The sequence below is a fragment of the Doryrhamphus excisus genome, chromosome 22 (assembly GCF_030265055.1).
Source record: "Doryrhamphus excisus isolate RoL2022-K1 chromosome 22, RoL_Dexc_1.0, whole genome shotgun sequence".
NCBI classification, from domain to species: domain Eukaryota; kingdom Metazoa; phylum Chordata; class Actinopteri; order Syngnathiformes; family Syngnathidae; genus Doryrhamphus; species Doryrhamphus excisus.
The window spans coordinates 7,201,361-7,224,716 of NC_080487.1; the positions used below are offsets into that span (position 1 = coordinate 7,201,361).

At 43.1% G+C, this 23,356-nt stretch overlaps 1 protein-coding gene and 1 long non-coding RNA gene across 3 annotated transcripts in view; one reads left to right on the forward strand and one right to left on the reverse strand.

The window, feature by feature from the left end:
- The window catches only part of LOC131109408 (uncharacterized), a 41,882-nt gene that overhangs the window by 17,162 nt on the left and 1,364 nt on the right, over positions 1-23,356 (forward strand). The window contains exon 3 of the long non-coding RNA XR_009120742.1: positions 22,090-22,296. This is a non-coding gene — a long non-coding RNA (uncharacterized LOC131109408). The remainder of the gene's footprint in view (positions 1-22,089; positions 22,297-23,356) is intronic.
- LOC131109396 (myosin-7) lies at positions 473-22,564 on the reverse strand. Of its 2 annotated transcripts, XM_058061350.1 has the most exons (39): positions 22,548-22,564; positions 22,440-22,478; positions 22,141-22,359; positions 20,780-20,923; positions 20,540-20,696; positions 20,438-20,465; positions 16,879-16,984; positions 16,717-16,809; positions 16,577-16,640; positions 16,410-16,508; positions 16,235-16,338; positions 14,786-14,924; positions 14,587-14,705; positions 12,477-12,626; positions 12,227-12,397; positions 11,853-12,162; positions 11,710-11,783; positions 11,266-11,471; positions 11,077-11,200; positions 10,179-10,315; positions 8,462-8,717; positions 8,146-8,388; positions 7,893-8,069; positions 7,658-7,803; positions 7,476-7,566; positions 7,027-7,416; positions 5,334-5,460; positions 5,130-5,248; positions 4,727-4,923; positions 4,340-4,523; positions 3,990-4,155; positions 3,794-3,918; positions 3,415-3,723; positions 3,148-3,351; positions 2,791-3,087; positions 2,527-2,631; positions 2,301-2,396; positions 1,270-1,404; positions 473-581 (listed from the first exon to the last, which is right to left on the reverse strand). In XM_058061350.1, exons 3-39 carry the CDS (start codon positions 22,339-22,341, stop codon positions 561-563), a joined length of 5,814 nt encoding a protein of 1,937 aa, XP_057917333.1. In that variant the 5' UTR covers positions 22,342-22,359; positions 22,440-22,478; positions 22,548-22,564; the 3' UTR covers positions 473-560. The 2 variants fall into 2 exon arrangements, with proteins under 2 accessions (XP_057917333.1, XP_057917332.1); XM_058061349.1 differs by having other exon boundaries at positions 11,710-12,162.

Genomic DNA, 23,356 nt, shown 5'->3' on the forward strand with positions numbered 1-23,356 from the left:
AGAAAGTGAACAAATGTAACAGTTACTGATTGTAAAAGTACCAGATGGAGGGGTAGGATTTAATAAGCTTTGCTTCTTCCTACTCCTTTTGGACATGTGGAACTGTGAACTGATTATGTGATGAACTCAATTGTAATCTGATGCATGTTCAAATGAAATTAAACCATTACCATTACTTTTACCACTGTCTAAATGACAATAAAAAATAGAGGCAGTGCTACAGTACCTCACTTCTCCAAAACAACTCAACTCACAGCCACTGTAAATACAAATAACTGTTCCGCATGAGGCCCCACATTCACTGCTGTGGGCCGAGGTTCAAACATGATGTGCGCATGTTAATCGCACATCAAAAAAATGTGAATTTAACTTTAGCAGCCCCCAAATAAAAACAAGGTGGTTATATCAAATATCAAACCCTGTGGCTGGTGTAGCATATTGGCATGATATAGACAACAACAATGCACACACGTGTTATTGCACGTTTGCTTTATTCCACAGAAATGTTGACGACAGTTGGGAGAAAGATGGTAGAGATCATCCCAAACGTCTCGCATGGCTCACTCCTCCTCCAGTCCTTTCTGTAATGGCACAATAGTGAGATGTTTTAGGGAGAGCAGATTCGCATCACTCAGAGTGATGGTTTAGTTTGTGTGACGGATGTTTCACTTTGTCTTGCTAGGTGCTATCTTGGCGCTGCTTTTATTGTTCTTATCCCCGAACTGGATTTGATGCGGATGTGTCATGTTTCAAAATGGCGGCGCCTGACTACAAGCTAGCTAAGGCAGCTCTGTGTCTTCTACTGCGTTTTTAATGTTTAATAATGCTTTATTTATTACTTTCTTATTGTTTTTTTGTGCCATACTGATCCAATCTCTGAAGCAACTGTGCAGCTTGTTACGTTTGTAGCTTGCCGCTTGCTCCATTGTTTACACTCGGGAGCAGCAGTTAGCTTCGCTATGCAGAGCAACTGTAGATCCCCGCAGAGATATGAAGGAGGAGAGGCTGCACAGTGAGAGTGAACAGCGGAAAAGATGGTATAAAGGTTGCTGGATAAAGACAGTATCAGCCATGTTTACCGTCTGTGGTCATGGGGAACGTGAGATGGAAGCGCTAATGGCGCTAACCCAGCTACAGAGACTTGGAAAAGGGCTAAGAGAGATGTGCTATGTGTGCTTCATTTACTATACTTTGCAGTACCGACATGTAAATGTTGCCGTTATTGTAGTGTAAGCGTGTAACATGACAAACGTGTTTAGCACTCGTTACCTTGGAGCCAACGTCACGGCTTTTAGCACGCATCTTGTTGACCTGAGATTCGGCAATGTCAGCTCTCTCTTCCGCCTCATCCAGCTCATGCTGGAGTTTACGGAACTTGCTCAGGTGAGTATTGGCCTGCTCCTCCTGCAAGAATCAACAAATAAATACGTCAAAATATACTGTATATGATAGTCTTCATATACTTTATGGAAGAACTTAACACAATGTACCCTTTACGGCATGGCTTCCATTCCCAGCCATGGTTGGGACTGGTAGAGCGGTAATGTTTCAGCCCGTTATGAGACGGACATCACCCCCGCTGGGTGGACCTTCTCCATTTGGAATATCCAATTGTGAATATGTTGCTTTGCCACAGATTATTATGGGCTGTGGCTGAAGACCTATTACCCGAAAGATCTGAGCTGTCTCAGAATTCTGGTAGGTAAACTACACTAGTGGAGGTGTTGTCATGGTGATGAGTGCATTATCGTCTTTTATCATATATTTGAAGCTTTTATTGTATACAGTCAGGGAAATAAGTACTTTACTCTTGGGTAAAAGGGGGGGGGGGGTCAGGATGATTGTGAGAAAGGCGAGGGAGCAGCATTAAAATGACAAGGGAGGAGCTGGTTGATGATGTCAAGGGAGGTGGGCACTTTGAGATCTTAGTGCCCCCAAGGTCGCCCTGCTCAAGAAGACACGCAAAGGGCAGCCTTGGCGGAGGCCAACGTTGACCAGAAAGAGGCAGGCAGTGCGAACCAAGGTCCTGCTCCGTTTGGATCAAAGGACCAAATGGAACGTGGTAGTACCACCGATCCCATAATCCCGTATCCCCAAAGGGTGCCGCAAGGGAGGCGATCGAATGCCTTTTCCAAGTCCACAAAGCACGTGTAGACCGGTTGGGCAAACTCCCATTATCACTATCTGGTAGAGGGGCCTGGTAGAGAGACAGTTTTCTGGTAGTCCGTCGACTAAGAGCAAGCGACGACTGACCCACTGGGACGACCACAAACAAGCCCAAAAAACCACCCAATACTTACAGCCTCTTCAGCAGATCTCTTGTAGGCTTTGACTTTCAGCTGCAGCTTGTCAACCAGATCCTGGAGACGCACCACGTTCTTGCGATCTTCCTCAGTCTGGCATTGAAAAGGCGAGACACCCAATTTGAAAATATTTCTTAGCATCTTCATTTCAGATATGAAGAAGCAAGATTCACCAATGAAGTCTTGGTGTTCCTAGGTTTTGGGTATTATCTGGTAAACACACCTGATACGTGAGTTCTTTGATGCGCCTCTCATATTTACGGATTCCCTTGATTGCTTCGCTGCTCTTCTTCTGCTCGGACTCCACCTCATTTTCAAGCTCTCGAACCTGAAGGTGAAACAAGACATATCGTAGTTTGTTTGAAATGTAGCAGAGAAAATGAATGAATGAATGGATTCAGTATCGTGATGAAATCAGGTGACCACTCTACCACCTGAACCACTACAATGTCCTTCTGCTCCCATAGAAACCATTAACCCAACTTACCCTGGCCTCCAGCTTCTGCACCTGCTTCTTGCCGCCCTTCATGGCAATTTGTTCAGCTTCATCCAGACGATGCTGCAGGTCTTTGATGGTTTGCTCCATGTTCTTCTTCATGCGCTCCAGGTGAGCACTGGTGTCCTGCTCTTTCTTCAGCTCTTCTGCCATCATGGCAGCGTCGGTGATGGCCTTCTTGGCCTTCTCTTCAGCGTTCCTGCACTCCTGGACTGCTTCTTCCACTTCGGTCTGAAGCTGGGCTGCATCAACCTCGAGCTTCTTCTTTTGGTTGATCAGACCGGTGTTCTGGAGATGTCAGAGAGCAATTAAAGGTGTGTCGTGGCAGAAAGTTGACAAGAGTCTCACCTGTGAGTGCAGTAGCTGCACCCTCTCGCTAACATCCAGCAACTCTTGCTCGGCAAGTTTGCGACTTCTCTCCGTTTGCTCGAGAGCAGCCCTCAGCTCTTCCAGCTCAGCCTGAATGAGGTTGTTGCGTCTCTCCACGATGGCGATGTTCTCTTTGAGATCGTCGTTGGCACGAAGAGACTCATCCAGCTGGATCTGGCAATCCTTCACAGGACGACATGAACTGTGAGTCTGATCTGGAAGGAAAGCATCTTCTCACCAGCTTACCTTCAGATGCGCATGAACAGACTTGAGTTGTTTCTGAGCCTCGGCCGCCTGCCTGTTGGCCTGACTTAGCTGGATCTCCATCTCGTTGAGGTCTCCCTCCATCTTCTTCTTCAAGCGAAGGGCCTCGTTCCTGCTTCGGCACTCTGCTTCAAGTGAGGTCTGCAGGGTGTCGATAGTCCTCTGCAGGTTCCTCTTGCACTGCTCCATCTCCTCGTCCTTCTCAGCAAGTTTTCGTTCAATGTCGGCTTTAATCTGGTTGAACTCAAGCTGGGCTCTGAGGATCTTTCCCTCCTCATGCTCCAGGGAAGCCTGGTAGATACAAGGATAAGCGGCGACGCTTTGCAGTTGATGTTCTACCAGACCAATAAAAGCCCCTCACCTCGGCTTCCTCAAGAGCAGACTGGATCTCACTCTTCTCCTGATCCAGTTGTTTCCTTAATTTCTCCAGTTCGTGAATACTCTTTCCACTCTCGCCAAGTTGCTCAGTGAGGTCAGAAATTTCCTCTGTAGGAACACCAAACCCATGATAGCCAATTTAACACAATTTTATCACTTCATCAAAAACTGATGCACACCTTGTAAGTTCTTGTTCTCTCTTTTCATGGTCTCCAAATGATCCAGAGACTCTTCGTAGGAGTTCTTCAACTTAAAGAGCTCAGTGCTCAGAGCTCTGGCTTCCTTCTGGGATCCCTCCAACTCACACTGAGACTCCTCATACTTCTGTTTCCACTCAGACAAGACCTGTCATGGGGGAAAAGGCACAATGAGGGCGCATGTGACAAATGATCGAGCACTAAGATGTGGTGATTATTGTCTTCATCATTCGCAGCGTTTGCAGATGCTTTACCTATCAAAACCTATCCAGACCTGAATGGTTTTTCCCCTTTTAAAGGTCTTAGTAGTTTTAGTAGTATTCAATAAACACCTTGTCAAAGTTCCTTTGCTTCTTGTCCAGAGCAGCAGCAGCAGCGTTTGACCTCTCCACGTCCACCATGAGATCTTCAATCTCATTCTGCAGTCTATGTTTGGTCTTCTCCAGAGAGGAGCATTTAGCATTCACCGCTTCCACCGCCTCCTCGGCATCCTGCAGACGCTGAGCCAGCTTCTTCCTTTGGAAATCAGCAGTTAAACCATTTAATGGAATGAAGCTTTCCGAAAAGGTTCATACGTGTTCAACGACCGGCTGCTTAGTCATTCGACAAACAAACTTTTTGTTCGTCTTACATTTTAGTAGGAACATAATCCAAACAAAAAGCTGATTTGCCAAAGGCGTACTGTCTCAGTCAGTCATGGTGAATTGTCGGACTCTTACTTGGCCTCCTCCAGTTCTTCAGTCCTCTGGATGGCATCAGTTTCGTACTTAGTTCTCCACTGCGCCACCTCGGAGTTGGCCTTGGACATGCCACGCTGCAGCTCAGCCTTGGCCTCCTGCTCCTCCTCGTACTGCTCCCTGAGCAGGTCACAGTCGTGGCGAGACGACTGAACGGCATGGGCCAGAGCACTCTTGGCCTGTCAGGAAAAATGAATATTCATGCTGAAAGGACATCACTCACTCAACCTTTCTGGGGGTTCGGTTTCGTGCACGAGGATACTTTGACATGGTCACAGTCGACTGACGATTGAACCAGCTACCTTCAAGTTGGGAGGCAACCACTCTTCCACCATGCGATCTTTCCCATCTAATTGCAAAAAGACTACGTACTACTTTGACTTACTTTGGTCTCTTCCTCCAGTTGTCGCTTGAGGTCTTCAATTTGTTGAGTGTAGGACATTTTCCCTCTCGTAAGTTGAGACACCAGGGAATCCTTCTCTTCAAGTTGTCTTGAGAGCTCACCTGGCATTTTGACAGAATGTTTTATTAACGTCTGAACACAGTGTTGAATGGCTTCCATTTTGAAGCGACACCACACAAGACGTACCGTTTTCAGTCTGAAGCTTTGCTTTCTGCATGTTGAAGTCGTTGATGCAGCGCTGAGCTTCTTCAAACTTGGTCTTGTATTCATTCATCTGGTCTTCCAGAGTTCTGCATGTCTTCTCAAGATTGGTCTGCAATGGGGAGATATCTTTTAGTCCCAAAATAACCACATTGAACTACAGAAGACCGGGTTGCCTAGGCCCCGCTCTCAACCACTCGCCACCCAATTCACATTGTTTGCCCCGCAGGTGGTGGTCTACAGAGGGGGAAAGAAACCATGTAGGTTCTTTGGGCTGAAGCCCAAACCACTAGGCACTTGTGTGCAAGCTCCTCCCCCTGGCCTGGCTCCAGGGTGAGGCCCTGGAGGTTCTGGTTTTGTTCTTGTTCATAGAGTCTTCCGAATCACTCTTAGTCTGGCCCATCACCTACCATCTGGTTGCCTTGGAAAACCCGACCAGGCGCACATGTCCCCGCAACATAGCTCCTAGGATCACTCGGGCACTCAACCCCTCCACAGAATAATCATCTCTGCTATTCGCAGACGATGTGGCCATGATGGCTTAATCGAGCTGTGATATTCGGTATTTACTGGAACAGTTTCCAGCATCTCCGAAATCCAAGAGGGATTTTGGGTGGGTCAAGTGTGGATTTATTGTTTATTGTTTATTACAGATCCCCATTAGTCCTCACTGCAGTGAAGACTATTCTTCATGGGGTCAAAAAAATTAAATTTCAAACATAATACAATAAAAACATTACAATTAAATATAACTAAATCTAAACAAAAATTATCTGAGATGTAATGGAATACAGCCCTTGAAATTATTGAAGCCAACCAGAACCAGAACTAAAATTATTCCAATTCCAAATTATTTCCAATTTATACACTCAGAATTTCAGAATAAAAAAACTAAAAGCTGACTTCCCTGCTAAATACTGCTTCTCCTAATTTATTTTTTAATCTTGCTTTGTTATTTCTCATGGTTTAATGTAGTGGAACCTTATTCCAATATGTTACTGCTCTGTACATTGTAGTCCTCTTTAATGCAGTAGTTCTTGGCAATGGCAGAGTAAAGTGAACACCTGAAGCAAACCTGGTTTCATAGTCATGTCGAGTATTGATGGGTTTTAGATGTAATAACAAATTGTTAGGTTTCCCAATTTGCCAGATATCAAACAAAAATGTCACCAGGCTACATGCCAGCCTTTGGTCAACTTTTACCCAGGACAATGCGGTATGCATCCACTCCACACTACTCTTCCCAGGGCAGCGGAGAGGCGTGCCCCCTGTTCTGTGTGAACTGGAGTTGATCTAAATCTTGCTTTGCAGCACTGGACCAAATTCATCATCGATTCAAGTCATCGAGACTAGATAGAACTAAAGATTGCAGTGCCAATTTTATTGGGGATTGCACCCGCAGGTCTTGCCCCAGGTGGAGGAGTTCTACTTTCTTGGGGGTCTTGTTCACGAGTGAGGGAAGGCTAGAGCTTGAGGTCGACAGGAAGATGAGCACCACATCTACAGTCATTGTATCAAAGGAGTCGGATGCAGAGTATGCATCACTGCACCGAACTGCCTATCGATCATGAACAAGAACCTAAGGTGCTTGAACTCCTCCACTTGGGGAAGGATCTCAACCCCCGACCCAGTGACACCACTCCACCCTCTTTTACAGATCCAAAAAAGTTAAACCAACCTTTGTTTTCACAACATGTTCCATGTTGGAAACCACATCATCCAGTTCCAGCCTGAGTTCGCTCTTCTCCTTTTCCAGTTTTTGCTTGACTCTCTGCAGGTTGTCAATCTGCTCCCCCAGGTCGGCAACACTATCAGCTTGTTTCTTCCTCAGCGTGGCTGCGGTGGCTTCATGCTGCAGAGTGGCCTCTTCCAGGTCCCTGCGCAGCTTCTGGAACTCGGCCTCCCGCTTCTTGTTCATCTCGATCTGGGCGGACGTCGCTCCGCCGGCTTCCTCCAGCCTCTCGCTGATCTCCTCCAGCTCTCTGGCCAGGTCTGCTCTCTGCTTCTCCACCTTGGCTCGAGCGGCTCGCTCGGCCTCCAGCTCTTCCTCCAGCTCCTCGATACGAGCCTAGTCGGAAACGACTAGTCAGTCGCTGTCGAGTACAAATTTCAGGAGCCGTTTCTTACCTGAAGCTCTTTCAGTTTCTTTTGAAGCTGAATTGCTATTGCTTGCTCATCCTCTATTTTATTATTGAGCTGGTTTAGTTCAAAGTCTTTTCTGTGATTAGAAAACACGGACATAACAAAAATATCATATTTAGTTAGTTCCTCAACCATATCCTGTAGAGAATGATGGCTCTTGTGTTTACTTTTTCAGCTGCTCCTCAAGTTGTTGCTTGTCGTTCTCCACGTCCATTAAGCTCTCCTGGGTCATCTTTAAGTCTCCCTCCAGCTTCCTCTTAGCTCTCTCAAGATCCATTCGAACCTTCTTCTCTTGTTCAAGAGACCCTTCAAGCTAGACAAAAGCAGTTGAGGTCAAACCTTTAGCTCCAAGGTATCTGGAGTACTGCTTTTTCCCAACACAAATATGACTGGAACACATACGTCATCCACTTGCTGCTCCAGTTTAGACTTGGCCTTGGTCAGAGTGTTGACTTTGTCTTCTTCACTCTGGAGATCATCCAGGGTTTGCTGATGAGCTTCCTGTAAGGCTTTCTTCTCCTTGGTCAGCTTGGCGATGATTTCATCCAAAGCTGCCATTTCCTCAACCAGGTTCTTCACCTGGATATCGTTGTGACAAAGTGTATAGGATCAGGTCATTCTTTCTTTGAAGATTATTATCAAGCGGTAGTCCTACCTTGTTCTCGGTGGCATGCTTCTCTTTCTCCACTTTAGCAAGCGTTAACTCCAGGTCATCTATATCCTTCTTTAGCTCAGAGCACTCGTCCTCTAGCTTCCTCTTCTTTGCAGTTAATTCAGCATTAATCTCTTCCTCGTCCTCCAGTCTTTCAGACAACTCTTTGGCTTTTGCTTCCATCTGGATTTTGTGTTTGATCAAGCCCTCGCACCGTTCCTCTGCATCAGCAAGATTGTCCTGCTCCTAATTTGGATGACAAAGTACACATATCTTTATATAACCATATAATGAGGAACACTGATGCCACAACACTTACAGCCTGAACTTGGAGCTGCAGGTCATTCTTCTCCTGCAGAAGAGAAACCATTTTCTCCTCCAGTTCCTTCCTGCGTGACTCTGACTTTGCATAAGCTTCTTTCAACTTCAGGAATTCTTCCTTCATGTTGGCCATCTCCTTCTCCGCTTCAGCCGACCTCAGGAGAGGTTTGATCTTGAAGAACAGCTTCATCCAAGGCCAGTTCTTGACCCCCATGAAGGCACGGATGTTCCACTGGATTACCAATAATGCATCCCTGTCAAAGATTAGCCATGGTGTGAAATCATGGTGGCAGCTTGTTCGGAATAATATGAACTATATTCGGTTATGTCCTTCATTGCTGCCCAACACGATTTCCCACCCACAGTCAATTTCCTCTGAATGACCATTCATCGGCAAAGTCATTCATTGGACTAAAGAAACAATTTGAACAACACCATGTCAACAGAATGTCTAGGGACAGCCAAGGGGTCGAGGATGTCCAGTTCGGGGGCCTTCGGATCTCACATCTCCTATTTGCAGACAATGTGGTCCTGATGGTCTCATCAGGCTGTGACCTTCAGCGTTTACTAGGGCGCTTTGCATCTGAGTGTGGTGCTTCAGGGATGAGACCTAGCACCTCCTAATCCGAGGCCATGGTTCTCATTCGGGAAAGGGTGGATTGAACCCACGGGTCGGGAGTGAGCTCCCAGGTGAAGTAGTTCAAGTATCTAGAAGGCTGAGCTCTGAATTTACCCCCCCACCGATGTTCCCAACCTCACCTATGGTCATGAGCTATGGGTCATGACCAAGAGAGTCAGAGGTCACAGGTCATGAGTTTCCTCAGTAAGGTGGCTGGGGAGGTCAGACTAGAGGCGCTGCTCCTTCACATCGAGAGGAGCCAGTTTGGGTGGCTTGGGCATCTGGTTGGGACGCCTCACAGACACCTCCCTGGTGGTGTATTCCGGGCATGCCAAGCCGGGAGAAGGCATCAGGGCAGACCTAGGACACGCTGGCGGGATCATGTCTCACAGCCGGCCTGGGAATGCTTTGTGAGACTGGGAAATCTGGGCTTTCTTACTGAGATTGCTGCCGCCGCGATCCGGACCCGGATAAGTGGAGGGAAGTGGATGGATGGCAATTATTTGTGTGTTTACTGTCTTCTTATAGCGAAAGATATACGATATATATAGATATATAATATATATATATAAGATTTTTTTTTTAGATTTGGCGATTCATTATACAATTAATCTTTCTATGAACTCCAATTGCACTCGAGACTAGGTCAGCTTGACCTGAGGTTGTTTAGCAGCTGTTTCATATTTTGCCAAATTCCTTAAGGGAAAGGTGCACTTTTTTGGAATTTTGCCCATCAGGAAAAAGCAGAAAGCCACAAACAAAGCCCATCATCCACAATCCTTACGCGAGACGCTAGAATGACATTACGTGCATTCTGAGATGTCTCTTTTTGGCTGTTTTTATATCTTTAGAACACGTAGGAAAAGAAAAAGATGTGTGTTGAAGTCTCATATAAAGACTGCAGATGATTCCAAAACAGTGCTAGTTCCTCATTAGTTCCTCAGTAATTACCTTTGGTAGGTGGAGGTGCCTTAGTGCCTTCCTCAGTAACTACTGTACGGGAGACCGTGTTGAATAAAAGAGTGGACCCCCCCCCCCCGCCCCCCTTCCTCCAACTCCATGTGTCTGAGCAGTTTCTCAGTACTGAAAACATTACCTCCTTTCAACAATCTTCTGGAATTCCACTCGTGCCAGGAGACCTCGTGATCGAGCCTGGATTCCAGTGATTATGAGTGACAAGCGGTCATCCCTCATCTCCTCAAGTTGCCCGAGAAGACCAGCCTTGAAGAACACCTTGAGACAAATTGGACAGGAAATCATGGATTAGATTTTATATGTACAAGGTACCCAAAGTGCTTCACTTTGAAATCATGGTGATGATCTACATCCGTGGTCACAGCTGCCCTGAGGTAGAATGACCTAAACAGGACTCCCAATTGGCACCTATGGAAGGGGTCTCAATTGCACACGGGGGCCAAAACTCAAAGCCTACTTTAGGTTGTGTGCTGATCTTGAACTTATGAGATTGCAGCGCGGCCAGATTTGGCCCCCGGGCCTGAGTTTGACATTGGTGACCTTTGGCTTTGCCGACCAACACGAAACATTCATACACCACCATGGGGGCACTGGGGGCAAGGTGGGCCAAATTTCTTGCCCCAAGAACACAACGACAGGATCCAATGGTCAACCTTTCAGGTTTTTGGAAGGAAGTTCCCAAAATACTACATACAAGTACAACGTGTTATCATGAATATACCCGTTACTACATGCTCATAGAAAACCAGAAAACCTTGTTGGAACTTTTTGGAACTCTTTTAACAGGTGGAAAGGTGTGTCCCATTACGTGTTGTCTGTACAACGCCCAGAAAAGAGAAAGAGATGATGGCCAAAATAAAGTGCACTTCTCCTTTAAGACCATATCATGTAAGCATGATGTTATTCTTCCATGAACCCTAAAATGATGGATGCATATTAATCAGATGAGTTGTGTCGTCATCATCCGTTTAGCTTCTGTGCATCAACTGTGTCTACTTCCCTTTTAATGGGTGTCTTACCTTTGTATGTCCAAACTTGTATTGGTTATGGTCGATATCCAAAGACCCGAGGAGTTTTTCTGCCCCCTTCTTACTGTCAATAAACTGACCCTCTGGGATAGCAGCAGGATTCAGGATGCGATATCTGGAAATTAACAGATGATATTCATAATAAATCCAACTTTATTAAACGTTATTTGACTGTGGTACCTCTGTTTAAAATCTCCGTAGAGGATCCGGTTGGGGAAGCCCTTCCTGCAGATCCTGATGCCTTCCAGCACGCCGTTACAACGCAGCTGGTGCATCACCAGAGGGTTCTCCATGGCCCCGGGAGTCTTGGTCTCGTTGGGGATGATGCAGCGTACAAAGTGGGGGTGAGTGGACCTCAGGTTGGTCATCAGCTTGTTCAGGTTCTCCTGAAAAGAAGATGACAGGATGCAAACAATGCTTTAAATTATGTAACAACGGGGGTGCTAAATTCCTGTTAGCGCTGGCGGAGAGAAGAAATAAGGTGATTCTTAATGAGTGTTGCATGTGAAAGGTCTTGTGGTTGACTTTTATCTCTCTGTTATGAACAAGCACAAATATTAATATCCAGTTTTTATCCAAAACATGGTAGAAAATATTCCATTCCTAACATGTGTCTGTACTGACCCTATGCAAGGCTGACACAGTCTGGAAAGATGAACCCTTCTTCTTCGTTCCTCCTTTCCCTTTCCCACCTTCAGCTGGAAAGCAAGAGTAGTGTTTGGCAAACAACTGGCCTCTCTCAATGTGAGCATACGGTTTATGCTTACCCGAGTCAGCCCCAGCGTAATTAGCAAAGAGGAGCGCCAATAATTTCAGCGTAGACTTCTGGTAAAGACCAACCACAGTCTCGTTCAGAGGGTCCTTGTTCTTCACCAGCCAGTTGTTGATGTTGTAGTCAACGGTTCCGGCGTAGTGCATCAGGGCAAAATGGGCCTCCGGTTTCCCTTTGACAATTCTGGGCTTCTGGAAGTTGCTGGATTTCCCCAGGTGGTTGTCGTAGAGCTTAGCTTTGAAGGTGGCATCACTGGCTTTGGGGAACATGCACTCCTCTTCAAGGATGGACATGATACCCATGGGCTGAGGAGAACAACATATGAGTTATTGGAATTCAATGATAGCCTCTCGCAAAAGACCTTCTCACCTTTTCAATCAGGTCAATACACGCCTGCAAGTCCATACCAAAATCTATGAAAGTCCACTCAATGCCCTCTTTCTTGTACTCTTCCTGCTCCAGCACAAACATGTGATGGTTGAAAAACTGTTGCAGCTTTTCATTGGTGAAGTTGATGCACAGCTGCTCAAAGGTGTTGAACTGGAAAACAAAGCAGACTAAGTTAGCCAGCAGGTTGACCTTCACGTATCGTGTTGGCTCACAAATCCTCCGATCTCACATCAAAGATCTCAAACCCAGCGATGTCCAGTACGCCAATGAAGTACTGGCGAGGCTGCTTGGTGTCCAGTGACTGGTTGATCCGGACCACCATCCACAGGAACATCTTCTCATAAACAGCCTTAGACAATGCACCAACCGCATAGTACACCTGGAAAACACATCATGCTCACTGATCTACGTAAATACCCTTTCTTGTGTAGAAATATATTTGGCTTTACACGCTACTACAGTAGTACTGTCAGCCCCCGTAGTGATGGAAAGGGGGGTTCTATTTCATGTCTAGAGGGCTCTAAAAGTATAAAACTGTATTTACAATGTATTATACAGGTTTTATTATTTTCTCTTTTACATTTACTGTATTAGCCAATAGAAGTGAAAAGGTGACTCTGTGGGTGCTATTTCATGTCCAGAGGGCTCTAATAACATTACAAAGCATATTCATAAGGTTGTCTTATTTTTTCTTATTATGTCTAGTACAGGGGTCAGCAACCCGCGGCTCCAGAGCCGCATGTGGCTCTTCAGCCTCTTTGTTGTGGCTCCCTTTGCAATGCTTGAATATTTTTTAACACCACAGTGGGGAAAAAGCATGTCTTTGTAATGAGTTTTAAAAAATCCAACTTTGTGTGAGTCCATGAATGCATCCTGACTGAGTTCTGACTGGTGATTGGATGAGTACAAGGATGAGCAGACAGGATGCTATTCAGTTCTCTCTCACAGGTAAACATTAAGGAAAATACTTTATAAATACTTTTCATACTTTCCCAAAGCTATTTGACAATTCTAAAAAATAAATTAGAGATCATATAAAACAGCGGCATTGGAACTTCAGGTATCAGGTAAGTTTACAGTAATTTACACATATATTTATGTAAGTTTATATTTAATATAATACTAGCAAGAGTACTCCAACTTGTTTTTTTTCTTATCTGAACTACTTTGATAGCCCCAAATTCCCTCCAATTTTGTTTTAAACATACTATGTTTTGCGGCTCCAGGCTATTTTTCTTTAGTGAGCAAGGGGGTGAAATGGCTCTTTTCATAATAAAGGTTGCCGACCCCTGGTCTAGTATATTGGTAATATCAGTGTAAAAGGAATTATGGGTTGTTATTTCACGCCAAGAGAGCTCTAATAATATCAAAAAGTGACTTTCAATGTCTTGTATGTCTACTTTTCTATTATTGTGTCTACTATATTGGGTAATAGGAGTGTACATATGACTATAGGGGTGTTATTTCATGTCTAGAGGGCTCTATTAATGTTAAACAGTGCAGTTAGAAGGGATTAAACAGGTTTCCTATGTCTTATTTTCTCTTATTATGTCTATTATATTGGGTAGTAGGAGTGTAAATGTGACTATAGGGATGTTATTTCATGTCTAGAGGGCTCTATTAATGTTAAACAGTGCAGTTAGAAGGTATTAAACAGGTTATCTATGACTTATTTTCTCTTATTATGTGTACTATATTGGGTAGGAGGAGTGTAAATGTGACAATAGGGGTGTTATTTCATGTCTAGGGGGCTCTAATCATGTTAAACAGTGCATTTAGAAGGTGGTAAACAGGTTTTCTACGTCTTATTTTCTGTCATTGCGTCTACTATATTGGGTAATAGGAGTGTAAAGGTGACTATAGGGGTGTTATTTCATGTGTAGGGGACTCCTAATCATGTTAAAGAGTGCATTTAGAATGTAGTAAACAGGTGTTCTATATCTTATATGTCTTATTTTCTCTTCTTATGTTTACTATATTGGGTAATAGGAGTGTAAAGGTGACTATAGGGGTGTTATTTCATGTCTAAAGAGCTCTGATCATGTTATAGAGTGCATTTACAAGGTTATAAACAGGTTTTCTGTCTTATACTATAGGTCTTATTTCTTCTTATTATGTCTACTATATTGGGTAATAGGAGCGTAAGGTGATATTTCATGTCTATAGGGCATTCCATTGATAGTAAATCAGGAATCCTACTAAATGAGGGATTAGTGTATTGATCAAATCCATCCAGACATGTGGTTGCGAGCCAGGGTAGTGTGCAACCAGGCTTCTCATGTGTTGCAAAGTTAGCCTAAATGGAAACGCGAGAACAAAGTACATGGAGTCTCATTTACCTGCTGGACATTTTGTCCCTTGGTGACCCATTCATTGCCCACTTTAACTCTGGGATGACAGAGACCTTTGATGAGGTCAGCAGAGTTCATGCCCATCAGGTAAGCAACTTTATCAGCATCTGAGAGAAGACAAACAGAAGCAACTCTCAAATGCTTTTGCTTTCGTTTGTTGGACACGTGTTGTGGGATCGCTCCTCACCTTCGGTGCCATCAGCCTCGGCTTGCTCCTCACGCTGCTTGTTCTTGAACTTCATGTTACCATAGTGCATGATGGCGCCTGTCAGCTTGTAAATGCCGTTCTTCTCCTCTTGGGTGAAGCCCAGCACATCGAAGGCATCCTGAGGTCAATGAAGGGTTATTATTATAATACATCTTTTGGCGCTACCACATTTTTGAACGACTTATAGTATATAAAAATATATATAAATAATTTATGTGACTGTAAGTAATGCCCGTGAATGCACCCCGAGAAAAAAGATGTGTATAAACAGGTATGTTTATATTGTATCCATGAAGTTTTTTTTTTTAATGAGACTTCAGCTTGTGTAGCTTTTTTTGTCTTGTTGGTGTAAACATTACCCCCTTGTGAATTGGAAAAAATTAAATTCAACAAGCAAAAAGAGCAAAAATCAAAACAGCAAAAATGGGGTACACACCAGTAATTTTACTGGTAGAATAAAGACAAAATTTACAAAGTAAAGTCATTTGGGGAGAAAAAAATAGCAGAAATTTGCCATCTTAAAGGGAGAAATACGTGCAATTTTTGAAAAATTCAGTCGGGAAAAAAATATTGCAGTCTAAATATTCTGGGAATAAAGTCATATCAATATGAGGAAAAAATGTACAAGAAATTTGAGGTCAAAACTAATGTTAGGAGCAGAATATGAATGTATGCAACATAATTAGTTTTTATAAGCCTGATCTTAACAACATATGTGTACATCTTTTAAGCTGTGATGATGACACACCTCTCCATGAATGGATTTCACCTCAGCGCAGTTTTAAGCCATAAAAACGGCCACAAGGGGGCAGAAGTGCATTTGATAAGCGCTCGGCAGGGTGAAAGTGAGTACCTGTACATTTACACTTGGGAACTTGGGAACGCAGGAGGGTTTGCAGGGGGAAGAGAGAGCTGATATAAGATGTCATTATGTCATTGTATGGTCATATCACCTCGTATTTCGGTACGTGACAAAAAATAAAATAAATATATATATATACATATAATTTTTTTCCCTTTTTTTAAATTTATATATAAATAAATACATAAATAAATACAAATAAAAAACTTACACTATATTAGGAATGCAGGAAGTGAACAAATGTAACAGTTACTGATTGTAAAAGTACCAGATGGAGGGGTAGGATTTAATAAGCTTTGCTTCTTCCTACTCCTTTTGGACATGTGGAACTGTGAACTGATTATGGGATGCACTCAATTGTAATCTGATGCATGTTCAAATGAAATTAAACCATTACCATATACATTTTAAGGGCGTCGCGATTCGTAATATGGTCCCAGTATAGTCTAATTGGGATACACGGTAACAAATAATTCATGACCAACTGTACCACCGAGTGTCCCCCTTTCAAAGTGTTAGTCTGGCTATGAAAGTCCATCCAAATCGGAGCGAGCGTTCCTACTCACATCGGTGGCCATCAGCTCTTCAGAGTCATTAATGGAGGCCACCGTTGTTTCTCCTTGGGAGATGAAGGCGTAGTCGTAGGGGTTGTTAGTGATGAGCAGCATCTCTGAAAGGCAAAACAACTCGTTAAATCTTTATTTCACGCACCACAAGCCCTTCATCGTCATTTAAAGCGACCTAAAAGCTCAGGTTTTCTCTGTGACAGAATCTGATAGAAGATGTGATAGTCTCTCTCGGCCTTCAGCTGAAAGGTGACACGGGATTTCTCCAGCAGATCTGGAAAACAAATACAATACGTTTATCAGTTGGTGATGCAACATAAAATCCAAATCAGCAGTACGTACATGTCTCGATATCAGCCGACGCTAGCTTCCCACTGGCTGCAAAGTGGATTCGGATGAATTTGCCCTGGTGAAATAAACACCCCCCACATGTAAATGTGCACTTTTTTCGTAAGCCATGCGAACAGATACGCTCAGCTCACAAATCTGGAAGAGTTGTCGTTCCTGATGGTCTTGGCGTTGCCAAAGGCCTCCAGGGCCGGATTAGCCTGGATGATTTGATCCTCCAGGGTACCCTGAAAGTACAGCAGCGTGACTTTTGCCATCCAGCAAATGAATAGCAGATTTCAAATCACATTAGAAACCTTTTTCTCAGAGCCAGTATCTTTCTTTCCACTGCCCGCTGCAATGCTGGCAAAATACTGGATGACTCTTTTGGTGTTGACCGTCTTCCCAGCACCGGATTCTCCACTACGGAAACAAAATCAAGTCTGGTTTTTGATTCTACATACAGGAAGTGATATCCGTGGTTCAGAGTTGAGTTTTAGGGATTATTGTGCCTCATTCGGCCAATCCAGCCTGGTGCTTGCAGCGACACCTAGTGACCGGTGTAGGCAGCATCTTTGAATTTTAGCAGCATAACTAACTTAATTTGAGGGAAAACTTTAGTTTTATTAAAGTTATAATATGACAAACAATGAATAAAGTTGTAATTGGAAAATTAGGTTGTGGAAAGAGTAAATAATAATAATAACAATAATAAAGTCAAAATATTATGGGCTAAAATCAAATTTATGATAAGAAATTGACAAGAAAAAAGTTGAAATTGTTGGAAATTAAAAAAAAACAGCTTCAATGCAGAAATTAGCTAATTTTATGAGAATAAAGTAAAAAAAAAATCAGAGAAAAAAAGTTCTATGAATATACTACTTACATTTAATATCTAATATTATGGGGAAAACTGATGTCATTTCGGTAATGGTAATGGTTTACGGAGGGGGGGGGTTTGTTGTTTTGTTTTTCTTTTGTCACGTACCGAAGTACAAGTTGATATGACTATACAATGACATTATTGGTACCATAGTAACTGTAAATACAGTGAAGAAAATAAGTATTTGAACACCCTGCTATTTTGCTATTTCTCCCACTTAGAAATCATGGAGGGGTCTGAAATTTTCATCGTAGGTGCATGTCCACTGTGAGAGAGATAAACTAAAAAGAAAAATCCAGAAATCACAATGCATGATTTTTTAACAATTTATTTGTGTGATACAGCTGCAAATAAGTATTTGAACACCTGAGAAAATGAATGTTAATATTTGGTACAGTAGCCTTTGTTTGCTATTACAGAGGTCAAACGTTTCCTGTAGTTTTTCACCAGGTTTGCACACACTGCAGGAGGGATCTTGGCCCACTCCTCCACACAGATCTTCTCTAGATCAGTCAGGTTTCTGGGCTGTCGCTGAGAAACACGGAGTTTGAGCTCCCTCCAAAGATTTTCGATTGGGTTCAGGTCTGGAGACTGGCTGGGCCATGCTAGAACCTTGATATGCTTCTTACGGAGCCACTCCTTGGTTTTCCTGGCTGTGTGCTTCGGGTCGTTGTCGTGTTGGAAGACCCAGCCACGACCCATCTTCAATGCTCTGACAGAGGGAAGGAGGTTGTTCCCCAAAATCTCACAATACACGGCCCCAGTCATCCTCTCTTTAATGCAGTGCACTCGTCCTGTCCCATGTGCAGAAAAACACCCCCAAAGCATGATGCTACCACCCCCATGCTTCACAGTAGGGATGGTGTTCTTCGGATTGTACTCTTCATTCTTCTTCCTCCAAACACGCTTATTGGAATTATGACCAAAAAGTTCTATTTTGGTCTCATCTGACCATAAAACTTTCTCCCATGACTCCTCTGTATCATCCAAATGGTCATATGCAAACTTAAGACGGGCCTTGACATGTGCTGGTTTAAGCAGGGGAACCTTTCGTGCCATGCATGATTTCACATCATGACGTCTTAGTGTATTACCTACAGTAACCTTGGAAACGGTGGTCCCAGCTCTTTTCAGGTCATTGACCAAGTCCTGTCGTGTAGTTCTGGGCTGATTCCTCACCTTTCTTAGAATCATTGAGACCCCACGAGGTGATATCTTGCATGGGGCTCCACTCCGATTGAGATTGACCGTCATGTTTAGCTTCTTCCATTTTCTAATGATAGCTCCAACAGTGGACCTTTTTTCACCAAGCTGCTTGGTAATTGCTCCGTAGCCCTTTCCAGCCTTGTGGAGGTGTACAATTTTGTCTCTGGTGTCTTTGGACAGCTCTTTGGTCTTTGCCATGTTACAAGTTAAAGTCTTACTGATTGTATGGGGTGGACAGGTGTCTTTATGCAGCTAACGACCTCAAACAGGTGCATCTGATTCAGGATGATACATGGAGTGCAGGTGGACTTCTAATGGGCAGACTAACAGGTCTTTCAGGGTCAGAATTCTAGATGATACACAGGTGTTCAAATACTTATTTGCAGCTGTATCACACAAATAAATTGTTAAAAAATCATGCATTGTGATTTCTGGATTTTTCTTTTTAGTTTATCTCTCTCACAGTGGACATGCACCTACGATGAAAATTTCAGACCCCTCCATGATTTCTAAGTGGGAGAAATAGCAAAATAGCAGGGTGTTCAAATACTTATTTTCTTCACTGTATAGTGAAATGTGATATGTATAGCGCATCATGACTGGTTCAAGACTCTTCATCCTTGTATTTAGCAAGCACTAAATATATATATATATATATATATATATATATATATATATATATATTTTATATATATATTTGATTTCATTTTACCAGTTTGATGCTGAAAAATGTGTTGTTTAAGATACAATATGCCTTTAGGGAGTGGTCTGCTGGGGCAGCAGCATTTCGGCTGCGGATAGGAAGAGACTGGATAAGATCATCAGGAAGGCCAGCTCTGCACTGGGTTGCCCCCTTGACCCAGTGGAGGTGGTGGGAGAGAGGAGGATGTTGGCTAAGCTATCATCCATGTTGGAGAACAACTCCCACCCCCTGCAGGACACCTTGACAGCACTTGAAAGCTCCTTCAGCGATAGACTGCTTCACCCCAAGTGTGTGAAGGAGCGATATCGCAGGTCTTTTCTTCCTGCAGCTGTCAGGCTGTACAACCAGCACTGCTCCCAATAATACTGTGTAATACTTTGCTTTTTACATTCAGTATAGTTACTCCAGACCCCATTCACTGTGCAATATCTGATCAACCTCCATGTGCAATATTAAGGCTCTAAATGCAATATATTAAGTTCTATGTGAAGTATTTCTATAATGCCTCATATTAACTCACTAGCAAGATCTCAGTGTATAGACTGGTCATATATATCATCTCGTCTCATATTATCTACATACTGTATTGTATATAACTCTGGGAAAAACTGTTGATTTTTGTTAATACTTGAGTCGTTATATTGTTTATTTTTCTATATTGTGTATTTTGTACTGCTTAACTGATTCTGTACTCTTGCTGCTGTGCAATACAAATTTCCCCACTGAGGGACGAATAAAGGCATATCTTAATCTTAATCTTAATCTTTATTACTCCCACAAGAGGAAACTTTTGGTGAAAAATTTATAAAATTTGCTTAAATATGCATATTTTTACTACTAATAGGGTGTACTAAACCACAATATTTAGTATTGTCATATAATATTGAGTATTTATTCATGAGTATATTTTTGAAAAGCCGTGATAGAGTGTAACATGAAGTGGCAAGGGATTACTGGAATCATCTCCTGTCATTTATCTTTCTGTTTTGTGAAGAACAACGGCAAATTGATGACTAATCATGATTAATTCATAGTCAACTAAATTAATTAATTCATAAACGAGTAGTCATTTGCAAGAACTCACGTGATGAGAATTGACTGATTCTCTCTGTCTGGAAGAGAAAGAAAAAGCATTTAAGTGCTTGGACTGGATGCTGCGGTTCCATGTGGGTTTAATTCCACTTACCAGTTAGCATGTACTGGTAGGCGTTGTCAGAGATGGAGAAGATGTGAGGAGGAGCTTCACTCCTCTTCTTCCCCCTGTAGGCCACCACCACCTCCTGGTTGTAGACCGGCAGCCACTTGTAGGGGTTGACCGTGACACAGAACAGCCCAGAGTACGTCTGTCAGGCACAACACAGGGTTACCATGGATACACCCTTTGCTGCGACTGGCTCAGCACAAGACAGCAAAGGTGCGGCCTCACGTAGATCATCCACGCTGCGTAACGTTCTTTCAGGTTGAAGAGCACGGCGGGCTCATGGAGGAAGGTGAACATGGCCATGTCTTCAATTTTATCAAACTTTGGCGGGTTCTGAGGGTGGACGTCGCACTCCTTCACCGTCACCGTCTGTAGACACAAAACATCATCTTTGGCCACTCGGAGTACCTTTTGAGGAAATATTACTATATTCTATACATGAAATGCAGTCAATGAGGTGTGACTGTAGACTGGGTGTTGCAGGCCCTTAAAAAGTCCAGCAAATTTGTTTGTCAGTTACATTGCCATGGTTACACATAATTTTTACTTACCTACCATCAAGGGCTTTACAGTTGCAGCAGAATATGGTATAGTAATAATAAATACTAAGCATGAGGGTTAATAAAATGGGATTTGCAGGCCCATGATAAGTCCTGCGATCACGTGTGTTGGTGTTCTTCTTGCATTTTCAACTTTGTCTGTTACGTCACCATGGTTACACAGAATTTTACTCACCTACCATCAAGAGCTTTACAGTTGCAGCAGAATATGGTATAGTAATAATAAATACTAAGCATGAGGGATAATAAAATGGGATTTGCAGGCCCATGATAAGTCCTGCGATCACGTGTTGGTGTTCTTCCATTTTCAACTTTGTTTGTCAGTTACGTTGCCATGGTTACACTGAATTTTTACCTACCTATACCACCAAGAGCTTTCCAGTTACAGCACAATATGGTATAGTACTAATAACTATCAAGCATTAGGAATAATAGAATGGGATTTGCAGGCCCAGTTCAGCTGGCTATCGGTTGTGTTGGGGTTCTTCTTCCATTTTCTTCCATTTTCAACTTTGTTTCTGTTATGCAGAATTTTAACTATACCTACCATCAAGAGTTTTACAGTTACAGCAGAATATGATATAGTAATAATAAATACTGAACATGAGGAATAATAGATTGGGATTTGCAGGCCCATGATAAGTCCAGCTATCACATGTTGGGGTTCTTCCTCCATTTTTCTGTTTTTCCAGTGATGTAACACTTTTTGGGGTTCTTTGCACAGTTTTTTTTGTTTTGCAGGAATATATAATAGAATATAGGCTGCTGTGCTTTGCATTGCAGGCCCATAATGCATCCAGATACAGCATGTTGGAGTTCTACTAATCAATTGGTCCGTTTTGAACTTTGTTAATCAATTACGTCACCACGTTTTCTATTTGCTACTGAGCACAAATTCCTTGATGCTGGCTTCATGTCAACACTGAAACACTAAGCTTCATTAAGCTTCAAATGATGTGTTTGTATTCCACACAGACTTAAAGAATCCGGACTGACGTTCCTAAGCCGACTTGTCAGATTACTGACCTTCCCCTTCTGGGTCTGAGCGGTGACTTTGTCGCCCTCCCGGCTGACGATGGATGCCTTCACGTACTCCTCATCCGTGTCAGGGACGAAACATTCCTTCTTCATGTCAAACGGACGAGTCTGAGCCTCCAGACGCTCCCGGTCTGATTTCCTCAGGTACGGGGCCGCTAACCCAAACTCTTTCATGGCGGCGTCACCCATTTTTTCACGTTACGCTTGCTTCAGAAAGATGAACACAAACATGTGTTTAGCATCAACTTCCCAACAGGAATGTGAAACTTGCCGTGTCGCGTTCATACCTTACTAATCCCTACAGAGGAGACTGAGGTGCTGGGGTCCTGCGTAGGGGAAGTACACCATGAAACCTTCAAAGTACTTAAAGGGATGCTCTGGGACTCGCGCCTTACCTTGAGATAGAATGGTGACCTATTGTGGCTTTCACTATCAGTTCCCTTTATAAAGGAAGCCCCTCTGCCCTATATGGAGGATGCTCTAAGACCCAGGAATGCTATTGTGTCTGAGTTGGGTTGGGTTGTGGAGGGGGGGGGGGGGGCACTGGATGGCAGAGAGCAATATAGAAATCAGGGGGTAAGACTCTTATCAGGGACGGGGTCTCCTGGCCATATTAGGAGCTCATTGGGGGTGGTGATTAATCATAGGTATCCTCAAGATGCCAGGGGAACACGACTCGTCCCTAAATAGAATTCTTTTGTCATCGCTCCAGCATGGAACCGCTGCTGCGGAACAAAGGATGCTGCGTGAAACACGAGCATCCTTCCCGGGAACAAAGCACACAAATCATCTACCACTTAATTCATGGACAAATGGATATGACCGTTTGTAGACCTAGGAACAAACATAACAATCAATAACAATTATGGCATTAAAGTCATAATTATGAGAAGAAAATTCACATGAGGAAAGTTGAAAACAGTAAAAATGGAAAAACAGCAGTAAAAAAAAAAGACAAGATTTTTTTAAAGCGTCATTTTATGAGAAACAAGAAGACAACAAATAAAGGTGTAATTTTTGGAAAGTCAGGTTGCACAAAAAAGTTATAATGTTAAAATAAAAATCCAAATATGATGAGAATAAAGTTATCATTAAGAGTAGAACAACTACAAGAGGAAATTTTGAAAACATATTTAAAAAAACAAAAACAGCTGTAATTTTATGAGAATAAATGCAAAATATCAAGAGAGAAAAGTCATCACTG

Excerpts from the sequence above, each read along its gene's own strand:
- LOC131109396 (XM_058061349.1), bottom strand. The coding sequence starts at position 22,341 with ATGGGTGACGCCGCCATGAAAGAGTTTGGGTTAGCGGCCCCGTACCTG. Across the intron at positions 20,697-20,779 it reads ACGCAGCGTGGATGATCTAC|ACGTACTCTGGGCTGTTCTG; the intron begins GTGAGGCCGCAC and ends TGTGCCTGACAG. Across the intron at positions 14,706-14,785 it reads CGAGGCTGATGGCACCGAAG|ATGCTGATAAAGTTGCTTAC; the intron begins GTGAGGAGCGAT and ends GTCTTCTCTCAG.